Source organism: Seriola lalandi, unplaced genomic scaffold (assembly GCF_002814215.2).
Source record: "Seriola lalandi dorsalis isolate HSWRI2012SDOR001 ecotype SW California unplaced genomic scaffold, Sedor1 jcf7180002054923, whole genome shotgun sequence".
Classification (NCBI taxonomy): domain Eukaryota; kingdom Metazoa; phylum Chordata; class Actinopteri; order Carangiformes; family Carangidae; genus Seriola; species Seriola lalandi.
Window position 1 is genome coordinate 1,191,392 of NW_019525475.1, and position 20,740 is coordinate 1,212,131.

The following is a 20,740-nucleotide window of genomic DNA, read 5'->3' on the forward strand; positions in this document are numbered from 1 at the left end:
CAGGGGGGGAGGGGGGAGGGAGAGCCGTAACAGCAAATCCATAGATCACTGGTGTGTGTCGGTCACCTCCTCTATACTCTTACCCTCTCTGCTAAGTAACTGCTATCACAGCCATCAGAATAAAACACTCGTCCGCCACTATCTCGTTTCTCATTTAGCTGAGATGGATGGATCAATAAGTTTTCTAGAACAGACTGGTTGTAAAATAAAAAAATAAAAAATCTGAAAGTCTGAAAAACTAAATCCCCATCATGCCCTTCTCCTGTCCTTCCCGCTCTTTCATAAGAGGAGGTGAGCCCGGCATGTTTTCCATGTCTTCCTCACACAGCCGGGAGGCGTCGCTGTAAAAGAGCCGCTAATTGGCTGCCGTGTTCAGTGCCAGGGCACGGGATTGGCCGGGCAGCACAGGCGATACAGACGGTGGGTGATAATGATGCCCTCTGTCCTGTATCAAGTCAGCCTCTCTGTGTGTGTGTGTGTGTGTGTGTGTGTGTGTGTGTGTGTGTGTATATGTGTATGTGTGCCCTGCCGCTTTGTTCTGATCCTGATGAAACGGCGCCACATTAGCATTCAGAGCGGCTCCTCACCTATGCTCCTCTGACAGAGATGGGCTGAGCCCTCGTTTACTAATCAACAGTGATGAATTGGAAAGCAAAACCAATCTACCAGTGTCACAGCAGAGGTCACGGTGCCAAATTAGCTAGTTTTTCCAAAACTGTATACCTCTCTCTGTCCCGCCCCTGGAAATCTAATTCGCTGCCATTGTCTGTCTTTACAACACAAATGACATCCATCTGTTTCTGCCTCGCTGTTTTCCTTTTGGCTTTTACTTTTTAAAAGGGCCTGTGCATGCATGCCAGAGAGAATGGCTCACTAGTGTTTACTGTGGTGATGGAGAATGCAGTGGACACTCCCTCTCCGTTATATGGGGCCCTAGGATGATTAGAAAACAGTCTGATAGAGGTAGACAAAAAGGGAAAAGATGGTGTGTGAAAGGAGAGAAGATACAGATCCTGAAGTAAAGTGCTGTGAGGTGCAGTGCGAAGAGGCAGCAATAAGGGACAGGAGATGGAGGGAAAGAGGAAGAGATGAGGAGTATGAGGTTTTTATTGTTTCCAGCTGGGTCCGGGTGTGGTCATCATGGCCTGGAGACCCGCTGCGTTCAGCTCTGGTCCGAGTCCTCCTTCACGGTCTCTGATGGTTTCTCTGTGTGTCGTTTTGCTTCGGCATGTGGTCCTGCACGTGTCCGTCTCCTTAATGGGGATTTAATTGAGTTGTTGTTGTTGTTGTGTGATTATTATTATTATTATCATTTCACGATGAAATATTTATATTCTGGGATTTTCCGTGCAGATTGTGAGGCAGGTAGTTGCGACCTCCCGGCTGCAGGATGTGCATCATCATCAGCTGCTGCGGTGGGAATCAAACCGGTGCCATGAAATAAAAAAACAACAAAAAAATAAAACAGAAAGCGGAATTTGTGTTTCCATGCTATAAATTGTATTGGACACTTCCTCAGTTTTTTTTATTGTTTGCTGTGACTACCAGCAGTTTTTTTTGACATGTTTTATTGCCCGTTGAGGGTCAACTAACATATATCCACGTTGTCATCAGTGTAATCTCTGTCCATGACTTATTTTTCAAGCACCTGCAAATGAATGATTAGTTGTGTGCAGACGTTCCTCGTCACCGTGTTGCACCACATTTTTGAAAATAATTCAACAAAGTGTACAAAATAGAGGGGGGGGGGCAACAAAGACATCCATAGCAGCCAAACATCCACACACAGTTACGGGAAGAGAACAGGCGGCCAGATGGACTGTGAAATGGCTGCATTAGTGAAAATGCCAGTTAACATGGCTTGAATTGTCATGTATTAGCCAAACCAAATTTACAAAGCATGGATTCAATTACATAACATGATGCTACACTGAAAACAGTTGCTTTTGTGATCACTTTGATGGATAGAGTCTGACAAACACGGGACGTGGGGGTGGTCAGTTTGGTTTCTGCTCCGCGGGATTTAATTCTGGCATGTATGAAAGATAATGAAAGTCTCGCTGACAGGCACGTAGCCGCAGCGCTTATAAAAACGCAGCTTTTCTAAACCAAAGTATGCAGCCCTCACCGCGAAATCCTCCTCTGGCAGGCTTTCGGTGCAGTCCTTGGGTCGTGTGGTTTTTCCTCTTCTCTCATCGCTTCATTATTCAATTAAGCAGTAAAACACATGTTAAGCTCAACATTAACCGCAACCGAGGATCCCCCGTCGGGACGAGAGCAGTAAAGATCAACCTTGGGCTTCTCGTATCATGCCCCATCAGGAGAGATGAGACTCTCGGCCTGGTTTCCATTTAGAGCCCCGGCGGACGAGGACGATGCCGCTCGGCGGGCGCAACTAGTAAATACCTTTTGGTTTGTATGGTGTGACTGCAGAGAGCGAGGTTGCCAGGTCTTGGGGTGGATGAGGCGAGAACGGATTGAGAAGGAACCACAGAGCCAGGAGGAGAAACGTTACCCTAACTGGAGGAGACATTTGGTTTCTACTGGTTGTGGTTACGGTAGAGGTTGATGGCTGTAATCCGAAGCACTAGATCTGTATTAGTCTTTGAGTGTGTGAGTGTGTGAGTGTGTGTGTGTGTGTGTGTGTGTGTGTGTTTTTGTTTGTGTGTGTGTTTGTGTTAAGGCTAATGGGGTCAAGAAACAGTCGGGTCTGAAGCTGCGATTCAGGTGCTGGGATGCTCCCATCAAGCCGTCCCATCAGTCCCAGTGGGGCCATCCATCAACTCAGCTCAGTGGGTTTTCTCTTGTCTTGATTTGATTGATTGCTCATGGGTGGCACCAGTGGACATGTGGCTGCACACGCACGCACGCGCATGTGATGCAGCACACAGGCAGCAGTATCACATACACATTGCATAAATTCACACACCTCTCAGACGCGCTTATTCTGGGCCTTTCCACAGTCTCAACATTCCTCTGGCCGTATCTCACCGAAGGCCCCAACTGCTTTTAATCAGTTGGGTCACGAGGCGCTCCAGATGGGCCTCAGTGTTGGGTGGGACTGCCGGGGACGTGGTTGAGGAGGAGGAGGAGGAGGAGGGGGCTTGAGTTCATAATAGTCAACATATTTGTGCCCCCCCCCCCCACATCCCCTCCCGTCCTGTATTGCGTCACCCTCCTCAGAGACCCGTGCTGGACAGCTTGCGCTACACTGGCCCTCGCCGTATTCAGCGCGTGCATTTCTGAGGCTCCCCACTTTTCCAGCATTTTACTAGCTAACATTTTCCATCGCCAGACTGCATGCTCCGAGTGTTTTGAAAAGAGCACTGTGTGCTTTTTGGAGAGCGTCATCGCAGGATGTGCTTTTATAGTCTGAGGAAAGCTGTAGGTGTGCATTGCAATTTAGTAATTTTTTTTTTTTTTTCCTCCCTCAGATGTCTGTAATGTTGAGTTCACTGAGTACACAATGTCTTGATCTAGACATGTGGCCCATACAGCGAAATATGTGCAGAATGTGCCTGGAATCTCTTAGCTCAGTCAGGATCTGCCTAATCAGGATAGGAGTGATAGGTTGGTTGTTCAGCATCCCACACACATCCTATCTAGTAAAACAGTGAGGAAGAGGACGAACTCAGGGAAGAAGAAGGAGATCCAGAATGTGCAGGCGGTTCAAGAAATCACCAGTCCGAAGCTAAACCGTGATGGGAAGGATTCTCCTTGCAGGTGTAATATTATAACGCTTCCTTTCTTGCAGAGGAGCCGAAACAACAAACAGCATGCACACGAGCACGCAGAGTAATTTCATCCCTCGTTGTTGTTTAACTACCATAATAGCTGGTCTTTGTCAGCATGTCATTATACCGTCTCGTGCTTTGATTCGCTCCTTGTTCAGTCTTGCTTTGACAGTGTGTACGACCGTTACCTGGATACCGTACTACTAATCTCCCCTTTCCTCTCTCCCCCTCGTCACCCCCCTCCCCCCCACAACAGTGCCTCAGTCTCGCGTTACAAGGGGCTGACGTCGCCTCAGTCTCCAGCACAGACCTGTTGCGTTAATACTCGCGAGGGCGCACGCCCCGGGGTGAAGGTCACAACACATCCGCGCCGCAGGAAATGTCTGGAATAGCCTCGCACAGCCGCAGTCTGTGGGTTGCTCCTCAGAGCTCATCCCCAGCGGAGCGGTTCCTGTCCTCATACCGAGATGTGGCTTTAGATTTCAAGAATTTGGCAGGACCTGGAGCTCAGCAGCTGCCCCGTGATGCCCACATGGAAGGCAGCGTTAGAGAAAAAGAAGGGGGTACAAGAATAAAGGAGGAAAGAGCAAAGTTAGGTCATATCTTAGGTACCTTTTTTTTAACTAAAAATAACATCAGAGGAATTAATTATGGCGGGAGCAAAGGAGGAAATTAGCTGATCCACAAAGAGAAGTGTAGAGAAACCACAAGTCAACAGCCTTTAAACCGCAAACACGCTCCTTCCCTCCTTCACCTCGCCACCTACAAAGAACATATTTGCTGTTTCATCGTGGACGACTCGTTGTCCTTTCTGTTGCAAACTTACCACCGACATTATGTTTTGCCAGCCCAGTTCACTGCAGTGAAAGGCCTCAGGCAGCCCAGCAGGGATATAGTGTGACTCCTGCCACTATTCCTGACGCCACGGTGGAACATTCCTGTCGATGGGATTGACTTGAGCGAGGGTTCGCCCAGTTTAGCAGCTGATCTCGGCTCTCCTAAAAGGATTAGAGTGGCTGCACCTACAGGGTAGATGTTGGGCATCCCTTGACGGTCGCTCGCTGTCTGCGACTTGCGCGTCTTGCCAAGCTGTCCTGCACTCACCTGCACTCTCGTCCTTGCCAATATAGACGCGCTAAACCAGTGAGCTCGGGATTTAGCTAACCCCCTGCTACCCTCTCTCTACGTCTCCTTACACTTTCTCCTTGCTAGCCATTTAATCATGACTCGTTGCCCTGTCAACAATCCCCAGCCCTCTCACCGGTGCCACTTGGCAGGTTGATGGCCACTTCAAAGACAGTCCACATGCCACTGATAGGACTTGAGCAGCTTGTTAGATTAATCCATCTGCTTTCCTCTCTCTGCTATCACTTGCCTTTTCCTTGACTGGAGAGTCAGGCAGGTTAAAGGCAGGAAGCTCTTTACTCTGACGTAACATGACTTTTTACGGGAGGATACATTTATAGCAAGGAAGAATAAAAGCCCTGTCTGTGTGATGTTCAGGACGGACCTGATGAGTCCCGACAGTTGCAGAAAGCCAGGCATGATATTAAAAAAACACATTAATGGTTTGAATCTGTTGTAGATTTATGACATGCACTAATTTTTTTTTTAAGTTTTTGCCAATTTCCCTTAAGTAGTACTCAGAGACACCTACCAGCCTGGTCTGGGTCAGTGCAATATTACAGACGGAGGCAGGGGCTTCATATGTCCAAGTCTCCATCAAGGCTAAGTGTCTTGTCTGGTGTTTCTCACATGTAACCCCTTGACCTTGACCTTCACCTTGAAACCTAATTTCATTTTACATGCTAGTGAGAGCTCAGTGTGAGTGTGTGTGTGTGTGTTTTCTGTTGAGTGTTATTATGTGTTGGAGTCATACAGGAATCCTCTCTGTCCCCAGTAGAAAATCATCCACCCTCCGTCCAACAGATTAGAAACCGATTTAATGCTTAATCAGATGCTCCAGCTCAGCCGCCACCACCATCACTGACTTCTTCTCCTTCATGACACACACACACACACACACACACACACACACACACATGCTCATGCATACACACTCCTGCCCCTCCTCCCACCCACACGAGCCAAGTGACAGTCAGTGGAGTTTGCTGGTGAAGCCATCTGGCCCTCAATCTGGGCCTGCAGCACCACGACCACCACCACCAGCAGCAGCAGCAGCAGCAGCAGCCCTGTCTCTCCCTCTCTTACACTAACGCACATGTGCCACATCCCAGCACAAACAATAGGAGTTGAGTCACAGTTTTGGATGTTCCACTGGTCTATGTGATTAGTGCGTATTTTTAGAAATGAGCAGTTATTTCATAGTTTTGTTAGGAGTAGTTTTAATTGCCATTTCCTCCTGCTTGTTTTCGTTTGTTTCTTTTAAGAGGTAGATTCCGTTTCTTTGCACATATTTGCACGTGTTTCTGTACTACATGTGTACTGTTGTATTTTTAATGGCTGCTGCAAGTGAGTGAGTTCCCTCTTCAAGGGACAAGAAAAATAAAACGAAATAATTAATAACCGTTGAGAATTCCACTTTCGTGCCTGCGGTGAGCGGAAATATTCAGGATGTTTCTATGACAAATTTTAGTCTCTAGTAGTACGGTGATAATAGTGCTCATAAAAAAACAGGCTGTGTCTCTCTTTGGATGCAGTTGTGCAGCAGTGCATATAATGGGCTTTGGCTGGTGGTCTGTAAGAGATGCGCCGCAGTCATGAGGACTGTGTGGTGGTGCATGTTTAACACCAGGCCTGCAGGAAGGAGGAACATCAAGTCCACCGAGCTTTGTAAAGTGTTAATGTTTGGACCTTTTTGTTTTTGAGTTGTGGGAGACGAGTCGCATCAGATGTCAGAGCAACGTCCAGCGGAGAGAGAGACGTCAGTAACTTGGTGCCAGGGGACGGCTGAGCAGAGAGGAACTATGCATATATCGACTTTTTACAATGATGTGTCGCGCGTTTAGTTGTTGTGTTAATCTGAAATGTCTGAATCTGAAAGGACTGAGTTAAGTGTCGTGTTTTATGCACACATGCTGATGATTTCAAGAGTTGAACTTCATCTGCAGCTCCTTTGCAGTCTCATCCATGCTTCTTTTGTTTTTTGCAGCATGCACCCCTAGATGAAAGTAACCACATGTGCTCCTCTGCTAACGTGTGACGGGAAAGTTAAGAACACATAAAAACGCTCATTGTTAAGCGGCATCTCTAAAGGGTTACTCATCAGTCGACTTGGACTCATTTACCCCCAGATTAAGAAAATACAGACAGACAGGCAGACAAACACACACACACACACACACACACACACACACACACTGATTCGTCAGCCCTGTGGACTCGGGGGTCTCGGCCCCCCTGGACAAACATGGGAGGAAAACATTCCAGTGAAGAATGGCTGAGCTGCTCCACGCTGCGAGAGGTGGAGAGCTAAATAGTCTTTTCTTCGGCTCATCTGGCCTAGGTCCTCATTACATAACTGGGTTTTGTTGGACAGACACACAGAGTACAGAATGGAACAGGCCTAAGAAAAGCAGGGAGTGTTGTAGCTGCAGCGAGGCTGTGATGTCAGCCGTTAAAGGAGATGCCGCCTGGGTAAACAGTCGGCACTGAAAGAACTCTTTGATCCGGTTTGATATCAGTGTGACGGGCTCTTTCTGAATGAAACGGGACGGGGGGAGTATGTGTGTCGCTACGTCACATGCACCCCGGCTTCTTGTTAACACATGGACAGACATCAAGCGGCATCAGCTCCAGGACTATTCTCCGCAGAGTGATGTCAGCGCTCAGCTGAAAGGCGACATTCTTCCCTCCTCAGCTAATACAGGACGTTACTGTTCGGTCACACCTGCCCCGCCCTGTATAAATCCCATGTCTGTCTGTGTGTCTGCAGCAGGTCACATGAACCCTCTTGCACCCCGCCCCGAACAGCAGTCCCAGCTGACGTTAGCAACAGCTATGCGGCGTCCAAACCATTTTCCATCCAAAGTCTATCATCTCCTGGGGGGGTTCTCAGTTTATCTGCATTCCCTTATTTCACCCTGGATTCATGGCCTTATCTCTGACCCGTGGCGTCCAAATTTCTTCCCAATTCTCGCCTCCGTTCCCAGCTGCTTACATCGTAAGACACAAAACCTCCGCAGTGACTCCAGTGAGAAGTACCAGCTGACACTAGACAGCAGCTCAGACGTGATCCGCAGAGTTACTCACGCCGTAAATCAGACCTGTATCCTCTCCGAGATGCTGCCAAATGCAACTCGGGAGGAACGCCTTTCCCTGCGGCAGCATGGGACATATTTATTTTATTTTATTTTTTTACTTGCCACATCACAACTGGTTGTTTTTGGTGACACATTGATTGATCTGCAGAATGAGGATCTAAACCACATTGTGACGACTGTGGGCTGTGCAGAGATTTTAAAGCCCTTAACAACGTCCAAACACCAGCGCGGCCCCTTTTGATGAGATGCAACATGATGTCACCGAGTCATTTTCTAGGCGTGCGTGTCAACGTCTTAATTGATGAAGCTGCTGCAGCTAGGTCTGAAGTGCAGCAAAGGGCGCCTGGAAAAAAGAAAAAAGAGGGGGGGGGGGTTAGAAGACACACCCATTGGCAGGAAAGGGGGGGATGAAAGGAAATGGATAAAGGAGGATGGGAAGGCAGATCTGCAGTACTGTATGTGCTCAGACTCAGGCCATGTTTACACTGGGGAAAGCACCATGGTGTTTTCCATGGACCGTCTCTCCTCTGTCAGACGCTACAGACATCCACCGTGACTCAGTGCACATTTTCTTGAACTCTTCATCTCTCTTCTTTTTCTGTCTGTTTCTCTCATTTTCTGTTTCGCCGTTTCTCCGTCACTCTCTCCCTCTCTCTTTGCTGGATCATAATAGCGGTGTAATTTACAGCTCTTGGTCAGCCCGGGGCTGTGTGTGTGTGTGTGTGTGTGTGTGTGTGTGCGTGTGTGAGTGTGTGTGTTGTTTAAAGGGCGTGTCCCACAGCCCTCATCAGTGTTGGCTCCAGTGCAGAGCGCCTCTATTCATAACCAATACCAGATCTGTCCCATACCAAATCTGTTACAGTCCACCGAATGCCTTCACAATAACGCAATGGCATTAGTATTGTAAATTAAATGTCCTTTAGTTTATATGTTTGAATGTTCACCGTTAAACAAAGTTAAATAACGGCTAGAGCATCAAAACCCTTCTTTATGAGAGAAAAGAAGTTTCCCAGAAATCTAAAGTGATGGCTTCAAATAGTCTGTTTTATCCAACCAGCCGGCAAAACCCCAAATATATTCACTTTATGATGTAAAAGAGAGCAAATCCTGACACTTTAAGAAGCTGAAATCAATGAATAATCACATTTTTTTGTGATAAATTGCTCAAACATTGATTATTAAAATAGTTTTAGATTCATTTTCAGTTGATTTCTCTTTCAGCTCTGCGTTTGCATTAGAGAAAACTCTGCACACGGAGCCGTCCTTCCTCCGCAGAGCTGTGTGTTGACCCTCTATCATGTGGGACGACTCGCAGCGGTGATAATTACAATCAAGAGAGCAGCAGCTGCTGTTTTGGCTGCAGCCTTCAGCAGCGTACTGTAGCTAGAACACATGTTTCCAGCCGCGCACGTGAGAGAGGTAAACACGAGATTACCAGACGTGGCTAAAGGGTTCATATCGACTTGAATGTTTCATATTTCATCGCGCTGTAACGACTATTTTTAGAGTTCGGGAGCGTCTCGGCAGCCGCTTATGAATTTTAAATGGCAGTTGTGAATATTTCACCGGTCGACCAGAATAGCCGGGGCTTGATGCAAGAGATGACATGTTTGGCATTTCCTGAGTGGATGCGGTCATAGGTTTTTGCGTACTTCTTTGTCCTACCTTGTGCACGTCTGTAAGGGCACGCGGTGTTCATGACTGATGTGATTGTTTTTTAATAAATTAATGTTAAAATACTTTTAAGAACTTCAGCTGCAAGTTCCCAGAGAAGATGTAAGAATGTTTTTAAACCTATATTTGTTCAAATTTTGGGGAAATTGGTGCCATGAAAAGTCTGCTGACAGGTATCACTGGATTACTTTACTAGTGTTAGCATGGCTCATTCTCCATAGGTTACAAACGTCAGCCCTGCATTAAACCGGCCCGGTTTACAACCCGTCATACAGCTCTGTGTGCATTAATTACATTAACGCCTGCTCCGCCAGTTCAGCCACTGTGATGACCTGGACTGTTTTACCCCCCATTCGAATGAATCAACATCTTCGTGAATGAGATTTCATTAAGCTGAGCGCCACAGAGCCGCGTGTATTCGTCTGCCTGTGCCCCCGGCTCTCCCTCCATGCGCGTTGTCGCCCATTACGCCGTAATTATGCGTCCGTCAGGCATGTGTCTGGAATGACTGGACCCTCCACCCCACAGCAGTCCAACCTCAAAACCTCAGCCCAGGGAATTCCAGGATCAGCTTACACCGCTGCTATATGGGCTCTTTATGAAGCACGCGGCCACGTGCTAACGGCAGTGTCGCGGCTTGTTAAAGGAACCTTTCAGACGGCTGGAAAGGCTGACTGACTTCGTTTACATTCAGGGCGGACAGGTTAGTCTATACGTCCCCGTTCTCAAGCCTCAGCAGCCTCGCTCCTTGAATCAGGTGTTTGTCCCTGTGTCTGGTTAATGACGTCTGTGTGGACTTTCCAGACGTGGCGGCGGTGGCGGTGGTGGTGGTGTAGGGTGTTGGGTGGGTTCTGCAGAGAACAGTGCTGTCTTATAAAAGGTGAATCCCGCTTCACTGGAGGTTCAGCCGACCCCACAGTGACGCTCAGATCCTGTGTCTGACGTGTTGAAACTGACCCATTCATGCCAGACTGCTCTCACAGGTTAATCCCTGCTCATTCACACAGCACCTGCTCCTGCTACTGTAGTTTACACCGCCGGCCAGTCCTCATGGAAATATAGAAGTGTGTTTACCAAATGGAGTTGCTAACATAATAGAAATAGAGTTTATTTTATCTATGTCTTTTTGTTTGTTTGAGCATTTAATGAAAAGGTTAATGCAGCAGCTTATACCCTCGATTTGACTTTAGAGTGCTTTCAGTCACGACATCGATTCATGGATTGTAGTTATTAAGTAGCAACTAATGGCTTTTTCCATTGTCAGTTAATTTGTTGTTATTTTTGTCTGATTGATTAATTAATAGTTTAATCTAAAGAAATCTCAAAAAGTAGTGAAAATGCTAAAGTGTCACTTTTTCAAAAACTAAAACTCAATATGAGCATTTTATAATCATATAAAAAGCAGGAAGGAAGCAAATAGCTAATTAATCAAAAATGTTAGCTGATCAGTTAATTGTCTAATCGTTTGTTAATCCTGTAATAATTGGGGTTAATGGACATTTTAACGGGGCAAACAAAATGTTTGTTTGAAATTGTGAAATTGCATGTTCCCTCTCTGCTAAGGAAAGGTTAGCAACTGTATGGAAGCAGCGCTGCAAAGCCAGGTCAGATAATACACGTTAGCCCCGTTGAGATTGACCCTGGATGGAGGCTAATCTCACATCAGCGTGTCAGTGTGACAGGAGAATAACTGCGTCTTCATTAGCGCTTTCCGATGATCCGAGGCTCTTCCCCTCGTCTCACCTCTCCGAAAACAGCATGGTTCCTCCCTGAGGGGGAAACTGTCTGAGCGAGGAGGAGAGATGCAATAATTAAACATCGACAGACACCAGTGTTTTGTTTTGTTTTTTTTTGCTGTTTGAGATGGGGTGGGGTTAGGCCTGTCATCAGAAACATATTTGCTCCTTTTTCTCGCCGTCTGAGAGCAGCTGCCGAGGAGTGAATGCGCAGGCTACTGAATGCTTGATTGGCAGAGGCATTTGTCTGAAGGTGTCTAGGGACCTCTGGAGACAATTGTCCAGATCAAGCAGCGCTCCTTCACCGGGGAGCTTGCTTAATACACCAAGCTCATGCAACCCCTCCACCTCCTCCTCCTCCTCCTCCCTTCTGCCTGGGCTCAGGGCTTTTGTCTTCCCCCATTAGTTTTTTTGGGAGAGTGTCCAGCCCATAGCCTCTCTCCTTGCTGCAGCCTCAGCTTCGCCTGGAAGGAAATCCCCTCTATTTTTTTTTTCCTCTCCTGAACATTTGAAGCTGTTGTGCTACACAGATGGTCTCCATAGCAAACTGTGAATTTTGATTGTTGTTTTTGCCAGTGGAATAGAAGTGATGCACTGGCTCATAAATACATCGTGGGCATGACTCACAGGGAGTTTTAACTGGTAGCTTTTGGAGTTGTTGCGTCACGGCTTATGTTTGATTTGGACGCTTCTTGAAACTAAAAGAAAAGCCGGTGCCAACTTCCTCCTCACAACCGAAGCATGTATGACAAAAGGCAGTTATTGTATTGCTAGTGGATTTTAACCTTGAGGGCTTTTAATGGCAGCTTTGACATTTATTGTAACGTGAACCTATTCTTTTGTTAGCTGAGTAAAAACCATTAGTTCTTCCTTGAAGTTTCAAGTTTAACTGTGATACAAATGTTAGTAACAGTTATAGCCCGACAGATACTAGATACTGATAAGATATCAGAAGTCATTTCTCAACAAAAACACGTATTAAATAATCAATCTTGATATAGATCCCTTACACTTCTTTTATACATACTAACGGGATCTTTTACAGTTATAAAATCCTCTTGTCACTGCTCCCCGGTGGACTAAAGGTCATAAACACCAATACTGATACATCTGCAATATGATCTACCTCCAGTGGCAACCAGTGCACTCATTACACTTCACATGTGTTAAACCTCTAATAGATATCGAATCCCAAAATCTGCAGGACATAAAACCGCAGCTTAATTGCTTGATTTATATATATTTTTTTATTTTATTTCGTGTTTTTGAGGCAATAAAATGTAAAAAATTAATCGCAAGAGCCAAAAGGTGACGTCTTTATAGTCTTTGTTTTGTCCCAGTTATTCAATTCACAGTGATGATAAACAGAGAAACTTTGTAAAGCTTCACGTTGCTTGATTCATTATTTAAATTATCAATCGTTTATCTAAATTGCCAGTTGATATTCTGTCAAACAACCAACTGATCAACCCACTAATCACTACATACAAACAAACCCTGTGGAACCTTATCAGGTTGCAGTTTGTGCAAGCTGCTGCAGTTTTGTTTGTGTTTAAACGGACCAAAAGCAAAAAGCTTGCCATGCAGCCTGTTTCAGATTTATTATTTATTTCAGTGCTTTAAGAAAACAGTTTATATTATCCCCATCTGCAAACAGCTTCTCTCACTCACTTTCTTTGACTTTCTTTCCCCTCCAGGACAGAAAGTCTTTGTATGTGCGCGTCCAAAACACCCTCCCTCTCTTCCTCCCAGTGTGTTGGCAGATGAAAGTGCTGTAAAATTATATTATAGGCCCTCGTATACAGTTCCTGACTCCAACCCATTGCCTCCTACACCCAAGATTATCAGCCTGAAACGAGATCTGTCCGCTCCGGTGTCTGCCTGATGGGCTCTGCTCTCAGTCCGCTCCCTCTTCAGGGTAGTCGATTGTGGGGTTCATACCCCCTCATACCCCCCCCTGAGGGCCTGTATGAAGAAGGGCTTTATGGGTGTGCAGTGGTGTGGGCGCGTAGTCGGAGCAGTCTGTTCCCTGGCCCTCATTAGCCAGTCCTTTGTTACAGTAAGCCATACCTCGCGGAGCCCAGATGCAGCATGTCCAGATTAGATCTTACACCCGCCAGGAGTCCTGAAAAGCCACCCCCGAATCGAGCCTAATCCTCCTGCAAGACTTTCTCTTTTCTTCTGGCTCTGTGTACCACACACAGTCTCACACTCACTCACACACACACACATGTTCACAGCCGCAGATACATAAAGTTGGTCACACACAAGGACCAATTGAAGACTTCAAAATTACTCATTGTAGTTTTCAGAGCCCTGTCGGTGCCTTGTGTCTTTAATCCCCGTCCAGAGATCCTGTCAGCTGCTTACCGACGACCCCCCCCACCCCTTTTTTCTTTTTTTTTTCTTTTGTTACACAAATCAGAGCTGCAGATAATCATCTAATAAATCCTCGACTCCAAGATTTGAGTGGATTAAAATGCAACAGCGTCATGAAAACAGCCTGGTTTCCATTGTGTTGTGTTCTCCATAAATGTAAACATCTGAAACAAGTTTCACAACTCAGGGAAATACAATTTTGGCTGCAAGTTTGGATTTTTTGTTTTTTTGGGGGGATTTTGAGGATGTTTCTGCGGCGAGCGTTGGCGCACGAAGTCGCTTAAATGTAAAAGACAGAACAGGAACTTTTCCTCTCACCAGTTTTGCTTCTTTCCAAAGCCACAAACTGGACTTGTGTGTTTTGGTGTTTCAGCATTAATGTGATTTCAGCTTAAAAACTGATGAGTGGTCTTTAAACCCCCCCCCCCCCAAAAACCAATCCATAAAAATAGCCTTGTCAATTTCTCCATCCTTGTCTTTATTTCACCACAGCCACAGTCTGGATGTTGCCTTTGGCCCTGCATGTGATGTTGTGTGAAGCCACAAAAGCCATTTATCAGCGGGGGGGGGGGCTCCAAGACCAACTTTGCACTGTGCTGGGCCCAGCGGTGAGTGGTAACGGTGCAACAACAATGGAGGACACCCTCTGCCTTCTACACCCGTTGGTAGAATTTCACAGGCGTCTGTGGCCGCGCTTCAGTTGATTTTATCAACTGGACCACACTGGTGTTATTTGTTGTTGCTGCTTTTCTTGGACGGACAGCAATGTTCACAATTTACACCTCTGTGTAATCTCATAAAGTTCTTCAAAGCATTTTCCTGGCTGGTGTTAAAGAGCTGTGGCCAGTTAAGTGTGTGTGTGTGTGTGTGTGAGTGTGTGTGTGTGTGTGAGTGAACATGGACATCATCCCATTAACCTGTTGCTGCTTCTATCTGTGGTGTAGCAAAGTTGAATTTAAAACATTTGGGTTTCGTCAGCGTTTGACAACCAAAATAAACAATGTGAGGCTGTGGGAAATTGCATAGGGTCATTTTCTGAATGAATCAGTGAATCTAAAAACAATCAGCTGATCAATCATTAATGGAAAGTGTATTTTTGATTATAAAGCAGGTCTAGGTTCTATATTGATACTGTGAAAGTATCAAAGTTCAGTCCACAGAGAAATGCACACAGCCTGTATTCAGAAGCTGAGCTTTAAAACCAGCCGTCAGGACTTCCTGTAACTTTGTGATGTCACAACAAAGCAGTCACCGCTCTCAGCTATGCCCCCAATCCCAGCGCACCTTGACCCAACACTCAACCTTGCAGGATTTGTTTTTTTCCGAGTGTTTCACCTGTAATCTGCTATATTTTTATTGGATCACTCGGAAAACAGTCAGCCAATCAGAAGAGAGGCTCAGAGCCTCCTCTCTTCTGATTGGCTCACCGACCTGTTGTCGCTAGAGCTCCAGAGAGAAGCCTGAGAGAGGAGATGTAAAACTACACTGAGATGTTTTTTTGGCACTTAAAACCACTAATATATCTTCTTATGGATCAACACTTCAAATAAAATACAGGACCTTTAATATCCTTTTAGCATCAAACATGCATCTTTGTTCAAATATCTTAATACAACACAAAACGAAACTAACAAAAACACATGGCTGAATCGGTTCTGTGGCCTTACGAGCAGCTGAGAATTTTTCTCTCCCTCACCCACTGCCCACTCACTCGCTCACACATATCATTGAGTTTTCAACTAAATTGTGGATCAGATAAAGGCTTCTGTAATCACCATGTGTTTAAACTACTGGGAGCCGCTCCAGCGACAGTTAATTTCAGTGCAACTTCAGCTGCTATTATCGCAGGGACAGACCCGGGTAAGTGGCTGTTTCTCTTGCTTACTGCTGCACAGATGATACGTGTGTCTGGAGAGATAGGAGCATTTACACCTTCGACATCTTACCTAGAATGTGCCTAGACAGTCAGAACACGAGTCTTCGGCTTACATGCAGAAGATGACCTGCGTTATCCTAAAAACTGTATCAGTTCTGCCCAGACATGAAAGTGTGACCCAGTTTCCCCCCACCACCACCACCAGTAAAACAAACTGAACACAGCCAAACCCAGAACACACACTCACATAAATCCTACCTTTCAGATTTTTGCTCTGTGTTTGCACATCGAGCCGTAGCAAGCGTGTCCATCCGCAAGCCCGCAGGATAATTATCGACCCCGGCGTTGGTTCGCTTCAAAGGAAGTCCGAGGAAGTGAGATGGATCGCCAGTTTCAAGTCTTTCAAATCACCTCAACACTCCTCGCTGGCCTTCGTGACACACTGATCTATACACAAACACACACACACACACACACACACACACACACACAGACGCAAACCTTGAAATCACACAAGCGGCCCACAGTCCAGTGGCCGACATTGTTGTGGTCTGGTTTGTTGCCCACGGCAACAGCATAATATTTCTGGGCGGCACGTCTCATTTTTTTGTGTCTGCATGGCACCAAATCCCATGTCTTAGCCAACAGGAGTTCCACTCAAGGATCTTTTTTCTTATCATGTGTTTTAGATTTGCAGGAATTCAGAGACACATATAATATAATATAATATAATATATATATATATTTGTATATATATATATTTGTATATTTGATGTGGTTTCTGTCTGAAACGCATTAGTGGAGATAAGAAGTATTGTACCTCTAATATGTAATGTAGGCTTGTAATGGTTTGGTTGTAAAATGAACGCAGCAGACTGTTTATGGTTCTTCATGTACGACTGTTCTTGTGAGACTTAATCCTTGTTCTTTTTTGGTTTCCACAAGTCAAGTGTTCTCGACCGGCGGTTGGTTTGTTCGGCGGCGGCTTCTATTTCCGCCATCGTCTTTTCCGTACAGAATACCACATGCTATATTGAGCCGGGTGAATGTGGTAACAAGATGCTCATAACCCAAAACGCTGAGAAGGGGAACATTCCACCGCTGCGCTCCTGATGTTGTCTTCACGGTCGCTGCTTGTCGCGGACGGCAAATATTCCTCAGAATCGAAAATAGACTGGTATTTACATTTTCGCCGCTCATCCACGGCGACGTTAACTGCTGACGGATGTGCGTTAGCTGCTGTTGGAAGTGAACCAGTAAACTTAAGCGATTGGGGGGGCGGGGGCAGCAATCTGTCTGACTAATAACTTCGCCCTGGAGGAATAAGGAGGTGTTGAAATGCAAAATGAACTAAAGGCGGATGTGCGTGGATGTGTTCATCGTTTTGTAACAGGCCTGATGTTGCTATTGGAGCAGCACAAATGCTCCAGAGAGCCCCTGAGATGAAAATGTGATTAAATATTAAATTGATGTTTTGGCCCTGCTCTCTACCAGAGAGATTTACTAAAAGGTATCAGGGCTGAGTCCCAAACATCTCACTGCTCCTGAAATAGAGGCGGTTGCCAAGCCTCTGTAGCGTGTTTGTTTACCTCGAAGGATTGAGGACTTATTCCCTCGTGTACACGGCTCGGCTCTTATGTAACGCCACAAGGCAAAGTGTGAGGGAAGACCAGGAGGTGGAAGAGGTTTAGATTAACGCTGTAATTCAGAGATAGTGTTTCACCATCACACTCATGTTGATTTTTAACTGTTATATCGCACACAGTTGTCCCTATTGTTCCTGTTGGTGTCGGCTCACAGTCAAGGCATGTGAGTAGTGTTTTAAGACATAACCTATATAATAAATAATATATCTTTCCTTTAAATATTAAAAGGTGGATACTTCATCATAAATGGCATAGCAACATCTCGACTGGTTTGCATAAATAATCCCTGAAATCCGAAACTTGTCTTCGCTACAGTGGACAACCGTTAATTAAGAAAGATTGAACCAGAGGCTGGGGCTGCGAATTAGCTTTAACTACCCTTATACACGTTACATCTGTTGCTTTGCTTATCCTTATGTTTATAGATAAATAAATAAAGGAAATTATCACAAAATATACAGGAGTCGCTGTGTGTTCATGCACTCCCTGGTCGCCTCTCTGACCACCATGTGTGCCACACAGGCATTAGGTTCTTTGTAGTTGCCAGATGAGCTGCAGGCGTGCGAAGGTGGGTGGGTTGGCTGTGCATTTTTATTTATTTTTTTATTTTTTTGTGCCTTCTAGATTTCACAGAACCCATATGCCTCCTTATCTGCATTAGCCCCACTTGACTTCTCCAACTGGCTGTGAAAACAATCCCAGTTATTCCCGTCTCCAGGCAGAAACCAGCTTCGTTGGTGTCTGTGTTTCTTTCTCTAGGAAACTTTTTTTTTCTTCTTCTTTTACTTAAACCCACCTTAGCCTTGTTTAGTGTGTGTGCGTCTTGTCTTTCTCCCTTTTCATTTGTTCGTATGATTTATTGACGAGCCAGCGACATGTGAGTCTGTTTGTGTGCACGTGTGTTGGCCGACGCACAACAGCTAAAACTTTTAAAGGTTGGCAGCGGAAGAGGTGTGTGAGAGAGAGAGAGAGAGAGAGAGAGAGAGAGAGAGAGAGAGAGAGAGAGAGAGAGAGAGAGAGAGATGAAGGAGGCAGGAAAGGAAGAGAATTCACTTCAGGCTGCTTCACGTACGTGTGTGTGTGAATGTGTGTGTGTGTCTGTGCATACTTCCGAGAGAGTTTTGTGTGGTGAGTGGGTGGGTGCGTTAGTCAGTCGGCCCGGACTCTCTGCAGTGCACTCAGCCGCTGTGCTCCGCTCCTCTCGGCTGAGTGGAAACATCATGTGTCTGTGGGACGTCGTGAGGACCAGCCCTGTTTCTCCGAGCTGAGACCAGAACAGTCAGAGGACGGACGGGCTGAGGAGGAAGAGAGGAAGGCAGCAAAATGAACGCCACCACAAACTTGGAGTAGACGACCCAGAGGAAAAGAAGAGGGACACAAACGAGCATTTTTGAGGATAGTTTTCATCCTTTGCTGCACCTCTGGTCCTACCATCCTCAGACTTTGGCTATGCCATGCTGGCCCAGAGGAACGGGCTCCCTCCGGGCTGTAAGCCGGTTCCTCTGAAGGATCACCCCGACCTGCGGGATGTGGACGTGAACGCCGAAGGGTGCTGCTCCCTCTCTCCCTCCCCGTCATCCGGGGGATGTCCCTGGGCTCGGCTGGCCGGGGTGGACGGCTGCCTGTCGGAGCCGTACTGTCTTTGGTTCCAGCTTTTGGCCAGAGCCTACTGGGGTGAAGTGGAGCTGGGTCTCACCAGTCCCAACCGCAGTGTCTCTTGGGCTCGGCTGCGGGAAGCCTCCAGGAAGAACTGTGTGCGATCTCGGGTAAGGACAGTTACGGAGAGCATCCTCTGGATTTGACATTTTGAGAATGTCAGCTTTGAGGCCGTTCAGGAAGACCCCTACTCACTCGAAATATGTGTCTAAGCTTTATCAGTCTCTGGCAGAGGCATATAGGTTTACATAGGAAGCATTTAGAGAGGGAGGAGAGGTGAGGGGCGGCTGCACTTTGTTGTGCCATCTGAGGAATTTTGTGTGCGTCATCCTGCTCTACAGCAGCAGGGTAGTCCTGTTTCACCAACCAATATCTTCTGTAATGTGAACGTGAGTGTGTGTTTGGGGTTTTAGGTTTCGTTTATTGTTATTGCTCCCTGTGGTGGACTCAGAGTGACACTTTGCCGTTTGCTGTCAGAGGAAGATATTGTTTATTTTCCAGCTGCAGCCTCATTTTCAGAATTTCTTCAGAAATAGAAATAAATGCCATTACTTTTTTCTGTAGTATGGCTTAATGGAAGGAATTCATTGTTCAGTGAAGGATTAAAGTTGGGGGGGACTGAAGGCGTATTTTCCTATGTTATAGTGAATAAAGATGACTAATGTGGTGAGAGAGGGAGAGATGTTTGGAGAGGAAAAAGCAAGAGTGAGAGGGAGTGAAAGAGGTAGATTCATGAGGTCAGACGACCCAGGGGTGACTCACCGATGAGAAAAAAGAAAAAGTGTGTGAAGAAGAAAAGCTGAGTCCACAAGTAAATGCCATTCAAATTCACTCACACACATAAAGAAGCAGGAGTAGACATGCAAATGCACCGTCCTGCAGGCTGAGGCACCATATGGCAGCGCACACATCAAACCCTCACTGATGACTGTTGTGGTGAACAGATTGCATGCATAATTGATGAGTATTTTTCATGTAATTGTGTGTGAGCTTGTTTGCATCAGATTTACAGTATTATACCTTTTTTGAATATGACCGTCTCTCACTGAGGCATTGTGGGAACCTATGGCAGCTCACACTGTGCTCTGCTGCTGCTTCTCTTGCTGTATAATTCAACATGTTATATATAGAGATGGAAAGTGTGTGTGTGTTTGTACCTCAGCCATGGGGCATTTGAGCCAAATGGCTTAGCTATTGCATAATACAACATACATTTTTAAGCATGAAATCAAAACAAACAGCTGACTTGGACTGTGTCAGCTCCTTTCCCCCTCCTCCCCACTCCCCACTCTTCTCCTCTCCCCTTTCTCAGTTACATTATGGACTGTGGCTCACTTCCAGCCCCACACCACTGGGTATTGGTGGTGATTTCACCAGTCATACCATTAAGCCAACACCCATCCCTCTCTCCAGAGGCCTTTACATCTGCTGCTCCCAGACAGGCAGAGGAGAGGAGAGGTGTGGAGGGAGTGAGCCAGAGGGGCGGCGGTGGGGAGAATGTCTTTGTTTTGGATCCATACCTCAGATGTATTTTGGTAGAAGAGCTCGCGGAGAGAGAGATCTGGGCCGAGGCCGAAACTCTTGGCAGGCTCGCGCAGCCCGGAGTCACTGTGGTAGTGTTAGCAATAACCGCTAATGCACGCCCTGCGGTGCAGTGGTTCAGCTCCATCGTTACTTGGATGATGGATGTGACAGAAGTCTCACTGCTCAGACAGCTCTCAGCAGCGGGGAGAGGTCAGAGTGGCTTTCTCAGCGATGGCGTTGTGATTAAGAGTTACAGAATATGTCCTGTTGTATGTTTTAGGGTCACGATAAA

At 46.2% G+C, this 20,740-nt stretch overlaps 1 protein-coding gene across 4 annotated transcripts in view; it reads left to right on the top strand.

The window, feature by feature from the left end:
• Positions 1–20,740, top strand: part of arhgap21a (Rho GTPase activating protein 21a) — a 79,640-nt gene that overhangs the window by 14,905 nt on the left and 43,995 nt on the right. Inside the window, exon 1 of one of the 4 annotated variants that reach the window (XM_087169946.1) lies at positions 18,430–19,034. The exons of 2 other annotated variants lie outside the window; for them this stretch is intronic. In XM_087169946.1, coding sequence (XP_087026072.1) covers positions 18,723–19,034 — 312 coding nt within the window. In that variant the 5' untranslated portion in view covers positions 18,430–18,722. Of the gene's footprint in view, positions 1–18,429; positions 19,035–20,740 lie in introns of those variants that run through there. One more of the 4 variants, XM_023431444.2, reaches the window with a different exon arrangement.